Consider the following 6,227-nt stretch of genomic DNA (forward strand, 5'->3'; position numbering starts at 1 on the left):
TACCTGTGAGAGCTTTCCATTTTTGTAGCCTCATTTCCCAAAATGATGGCTATAATATTTCTCTGTCTTGCATGGCACTATGAAGAAAAAGACATGATACTGAAGATTGCTACTGAACTTCTCAGGAATACGCATACAGAAAGGAATGGAACTATATATAGGAACTATATGAAAGCCAGAGAGTCACAGTCTTTGTATTTATGATAATTCTGTGTGGGTGTGTACACAACTGTGTGCACATGCATCAAGTGAGAGACACCATTAGCTTAATTTTACATTGGTACAATGTACACAGTCTTCTTTTGGTGCAGGGTGGGCAGCATGAGTTCCTTTCAGGCTTGCTTTCTACTGAAAAAAGATCACGAGCATGGGGTGACACAGTGAAAGATCCTAACCTCAGTGTGGAGCCAGGAACGCTTCCAACTCCATGGCATAGACACAAAGAAACAGGATTTTGTAACCACAACTTATTTCACCATTCACATTCTCATCATGAGAATAGAATCACAAAAAAATCTCAATTTATTCTGGTGGAAACAGAGGAGATATTAATGATTTTTTTTCAGGATTCTTTCTGTCTGTATGATAAATCATGTGTGCATAGAAAATAGCTTCAGATGATGAGCACTGAAGCAAGGCTTAATGATTCAAATGAGTTTTTCATTTGTTTGCTTTCATATAGGAAGGCCAGTGTATATCTCTCTTCCACATTTTCTTCATGCAAGTGAATCCATATTGCATGATGTTGAAGGTCTGAGCCCAAATGAGGAGGAGCATGAGACATTTCTAGACGTAGAGCCTGTAAGTCCAAATATTTAATATTTCTAACTCAGTCTTTTACCAGAGGGACAAGCGAAGAATGCAATATTTTTGTGATCTTTTCTTAAGATCTGCTCACAAAGGTGTTAAGCTTTTAGCAGGGGAAATTTAGAGCAAAACTTTGTCTTAGTCTGACATTCGAAGTTTGGAAAATAAGCTTTGATTTTTCCTCATTGGGAATACAGGATTAAATAGATTGCACAAAGTTCTGAAGCGTGTTGAAGTTTATCTATGACTTTAAACTGCTTTTTAAAAATTCTTTTTATGAGATACTTTCTATTGCTTTTATACTACTGTTTTAATAGTTAAAAGTTGAAAAAGAGATGAAGAAAAGATCTGACCTTCGTTAAGATTAAGATATGATGCAAAGTGTTTTCTGCCCTCTGCCAATTAAATTTACATCTCTTACTGGTGCAAAACTTTTAGCCATTTTCTGCTTTTACTTTTCTGCATTTATGCATCCGATTAAAAAAAAATAAAATTAGTGGATTCTTTTTTTTTTCCATTTTTTTAGACCACTGGTTTTACACTGCAATTTGCCAAAAGACTGCAAGTAAACCTCCTTGTGACTCCTTCAACAAAAATTGAGTAAGCATTTTTTTATTATTTTGTTTTTATATACTTCATGTTAAAGTACAATGGTAGAAATGGAGAAAGAAGAAATGAGAATACTTTGCCAAAGTTCTTCCTGTATCTCGCAAAAACTTCAGTCACAACTTCCCAGAGAATATAAATTTCAGTGAAAGCAGCTTTCGTATGCAAGGCACTGCCCAAATATATTGACACATATCTGATTTCCCCATAGAAGCTTACAGCGCAACATGTTCTTAAAAATAACATTCTTACAAAACTCAAGTAGAGAATGAAATAGAAAGGAAAATACATTTTTCTGTAATAAATTCAGAGATGTGATTTATGTGTTCTCTGACACTGGTTGGATTTTGTCAGAAGGGCAAAGGGTCCCCTTTCTGCTTCACTTCTCTTCATTGGCCCAAATGTCCGTGTACAGCTTCTGGACATTTCTTTGGTGAATACCACACAGATTTTCAGACCCTTACTCCAATACATAGACGTGTCCAGCATTTCTTTCTTCTGACTGCCTGCACATGGAAGGCTAGACTAGTGATAATTGCCTAATATGTAAAATGAGTATTAGAAACTCTAGGCTTGTTTTTTCAATCCAAAACTGCTATAGAAGTATGTCTGGGAGATACAGCTGTTACTGAAGGTGAAAAAATGCTTAAGTAGAGAGACTGGTGTATGCAACAAGCTAACAATAACATTCTGTGTGTTTTATTTTCTTGTTCCAGGGCTTTATCAAAAGTTCAAAAACCTTATGTTTTCCCTATTCTTTGGTTAAATGAGGTTAGTATATCTTCTGCATACGTTCACTGTCAAAAAAGCACAAACAAGACTTTTTCTGTCTTATTGCCCTGAAATTAATCAATTAAACTCATGCTATGATATGTGTGCATTGTCCCCCTTTGCTCTGCCCTATGAGGCCCCATTGGAGTACTGTGTCCAGGTCTGGGACCCCGAGCTCAGAAAAGATGAGGAGCTATTGGAGAGGGTCCAGAGGAAGGCCACAAAAATGGTCAGAGGGCTGGAGAACCTCTCCTACAGAGACAAGCTGAGGGAACTGAGCTTGCTCATCCCAGAAATGAGAAGGCTCCAGGGAGACCTCATTGCAGCCTTACAATATTTGAAAGAAGATTATAAACTAGGGGGAAATCAACTTTTTTACCCAGATAGGTAGTGATAGGACAAGGGGAAAGGGTTCTAAACTGAAGGAAGGGAGATTTATATTGGACATCTAGGGGAAGTTTTTCATTAAGAGAGTGGTGAGGTGCTGGAACACGCTGCCTGTAGAGGTTGTGGATGCCCCATTCCTGGAGGTATTCAAGGCTAGGTTGGATGAGGCCCTTGGTAACTTGATCTAGTGCCTGATCTAGTGTTTGGTAACCTTGTCTGTGGCAAGGGGATTGCAATTAGAAAATCTTTGAGGATCCTTCCCACTTAAGCTATTCTATAATTCTGTGATTCTATGTACACATGCCAAGAATATATTCAGCAAGTGAGGTCTTTGCATATTTACCTTTCACTGACATTTTTATTGCACTATTTCAGTCTGCTGTTATTGGAGATGAAAAAGCAGAAATGTTCAGAAATAAGGTCACCGGTCGGGTCCATTTACTGGGTGTGGTGCAGATGGCATTAATCATCACAGGTTCTGTGCTGTTCCTCGCATTCATGGGTTCCTATTTCATATGCAGAACAAAGAAATTGAAATAAGTAAGTAACACTAATGGCTCAGTTCTCAGCAGCAACTTCTTTCCAGGGTTTAAAATGTTCAGATTTATTACATGTTTATCAATTGTCATTTTTCAAGTGATAGTAATGCTCAGCAGTTACTATTTCAGTTCTGTTGAAAATGTAGATAATTTAGATAATGTTTTCAAATTCTCTTCCAAGCCTTAATTTTTTAGGATGCTCTCAGCATACCCAGGAGAGGATATTGGGAACTAAATCCATAGGACCAACATTTCTTTTTTCCAAAAGACAGCGTGATTGTTGTGACTTCATGAAAACAGACATTTTATCTAAGACCGTTGAACAGTTCAGAAGCTCTTTCTAGTACTTCCTTGGGACAAAGGCCACTCAGCTGTAGATTCCTGCACTCTTCCAGGACATATCCCTGTTTGGGGTTCAGGGAATTCACTTTAAATTACATTTCTTATCAAGAGCATTGGATAGGTTTTCTCACTTTTTCCCACAGTCTTACCGAGAGCCTCAACACCTCCCAAACATAGCTGGCCCACTAAGATGTAATATAGGTCTGTCCTGGATAGGATAACCAGGTGGTGGAATAAAGCAGAAATGTGAATGTTACAATGAAAAGATTATGCTGTTGTAAAGAACCATTTTTAAGAAGACCTACCTTACCACATGCTAAATTCTGATTTTATCTCACTACAGGTAACAAAAGTCTTCAAATGTAGACAAAGGATGAAGTTTCAGTCAAGCATGTTAAAAGTCAGTGACAAAAGGTATGATTCCACATACAATGGAATTCAATGGGCTTTTCCATTTTTAGAAGACCAACTGAATAACCCCAATAAACTGATATTTACAAAGGCCCTCACTTCTGACATCAGAGATCACTGTGGAAATTATACTTTCAAATAACTGATTATATGAACCTTGTTATGAGTTTTAAATGACATTCAAGCAGACTGAAGTTGAAATGCAGTTGGAATTTAGTCCACCCTCTGTCATTTATGCAAGTTGCTACTTCTTTTCTACCAGGAACTACAAGACAAAGGAAAGACCCTTGCCAGTGTTTTAGCTCTGAGCACAGGCTAGGGAATGACAACACCTTTGAGCTCAAGCCATGATACTCTGGTTTAAATGTTTCTTTCTGTTCCTTCAAGGAATGGAAACTGCAGCAATTGAACTGCTCTCTATTCTTTATTCAGGGATGTGAATTGTGTTGAATGTGAAGTTTGTTATGTAAAGCTACTAACTGTAAAACATGAAATTAATAAGACTCACTAAAATACCTGGTTTATACAATTTGTGCAGAAATGGTGTGTGCACATACCACAGTCATTCATTTGCTGATGGTGCTCATCAATGTTTGGCCCCACAGATATTTGGTAATCTGAGCTACTCCCTAACTCCTATCCTCCACTACACTTTGTATTCTCTACTGTGTGCTTCTCTTTCTGGCTCTTCCTTGCATACCAGCCTCTTTGCTGCCTAAGCTCCACTTCACCAAAGGCAACCCTTAGGGAGTGTTGTGATACAACTCCTTCAAGGTGGAGAGAAAATTTCCCAGAATACTGGAGACAGAAGAAATACAAAGATAATGATTTTGATGGTCCAAAGGGTCCATCAAAGTGTTCCACATTTTTGATTTAGAGCATAAATGAGAACAGGTAGCCATAGTTTTTCTCTGATAGGCCATCTGCCACAAGGAAATATGTGCAATTATTTGGTTAATGAAGTGTGTCAGCCAGTAGGTAGGTAGCAAACATTGCCATCTGTACATATGATTTACTTTTTCATTTAATCTGAATGCCATATCTTTGAAATTAGTGTCCTTGAGACAGATGCTGAATATCATGGGGTGTCCCATGGAGACAGTGAATTCAGAACAAGAGCTTGAGTTCTGCATTACGTAAGATTTCTTCAATTTTTTTGTCCACATAAGGCTGCAAAGAAAAAGGAAAATCAAACACAGTGCAGCTTCTGATAATCTGATGCTTGGAAATAGTACTACAATAGATTTTAATCCAGAAAAGTTTAACTTGCTAGCAAAGGACAGTATGTTTTGATAGGTATATTCAGTAAAGTGTTTTCACCCTTTGGGAAGAAAGAGAAAAACCCAACAAAATTTTCTTGTTTTAATCCATCATGTTTAATGTTCCTTGTGAACAAAGTTGTGTAGCTGTTGTGCATTAGAGCTGATGAATCATAAAAATCCCCAAGGACTATTAATGAGGTCAAAGTCTACATAATACATCATGAGAGTCACTTTTTCCAGTCATGAGCTGGAACTGCAAAGTAATAGGGCAGGAAATGCGAAAGAAGCATGACACCAAAGAGAAGTTCTGCTCTCACTTAGAAAGTTAATGTATTTGCTTCCTCATTGTGCTTCCTAGGCAATGACTTCAGTTAACTGAAGACATCCCTAGAGTCCTATGGACATGTAAAAAAAAAATTGAGTACCATTACAGCCATTGACTCACCTTCTGTTTGTTGTGGTTCAAGATCTGACACTAAGTTTTTACATATTTTATATATGTATATATAATGCACTATATTTTATATATACATATTTATGTGTGTGTATCTATATACATACACTTTCTGTGTGCCAGAACCTGATGGTGAGATATTTTCACCAGAGGAACAACAGCAGTGCTTTGATTGAATTTGGTACACTTTTATTTAAGCTAAATTTTCTTTAGTTTGAATTCCACTGTTACCACTTTAACACTTATTCTATTAGTGTGGTTTAGCATGATGTGGTTCTCCGGCAGCAGTTATCCAGCAAGTCAAGTGCCAGGATTTTGAATGTCTCAGGGCCCAATTTTGCATGCACATAAATGTGTTTGTTCATATGTATAATCTCACTGATCTAAATGCAAGTTCAGACTTACAAACTACGTTCTGCTCCTAGACTGTGCTTGAATTAAAATTAATTGTTATTTTGTTCAGAGTGTTGGTTCCAGTTATTCTTAATTGATGTAATTAAAGCTAATGTTAATTATTTGCATTTGTTCAAACTCGTGTGAGATAAACATTTATTAGAGATGTTATTGAACTCAATACAAATAAAATAAAGCTCAGACTTTTCTTCCTGAGACCTTCATGTCTAAATAAATTCTGTGTTAAATAATGGA

General features: G+C 37.0%; 1 protein-coding gene across 3 annotated transcripts in view; it reads left to right on the top strand.

Annotated features, from left to right (window-relative positions):
- CD36 (CD36 molecule) overlaps positions 1-6,227 on the top strand; it is a 38,553-nt gene extending 32,326 nt beyond the window's left edge. For all 3 annotated transcript variants that reach the window (XM_052680903.1, XM_052680904.1, XM_052680902.1), the window contains exons 10-14: positions 683-801; positions 1,334-1,407; positions 2,130-2,184; positions 2,947-3,111; positions 3,796-6,227. In XM_052680903.1, coding sequence (XP_052536863.1) covers positions 683-801; positions 1,334-1,407; positions 2,130-2,184; positions 2,947-3,111 — 413 coding nt within the window. In that variant the 3' untranslated portion in view covers positions 3,796-6,227. The remainder of the gene's footprint in view (positions 1-682; positions 802-1,333; positions 1,408-2,129; positions 2,185-2,946; positions 3,112-3,795) is intronic.

The sequence above is a fragment of the Tympanuchus pallidicinctus genome, unplaced genomic scaffold, assembly GCF_026119805.1.
Source record: "Tympanuchus pallidicinctus isolate F22 unplaced genomic scaffold, pur_lepc_1.0 scaffold19, whole genome shotgun sequence".
In the NCBI taxonomy this organism is placed as follows: domain Eukaryota; kingdom Metazoa; phylum Chordata; class Aves; order Galliformes; family Phasianidae; genus Tympanuchus; species Tympanuchus pallidicinctus.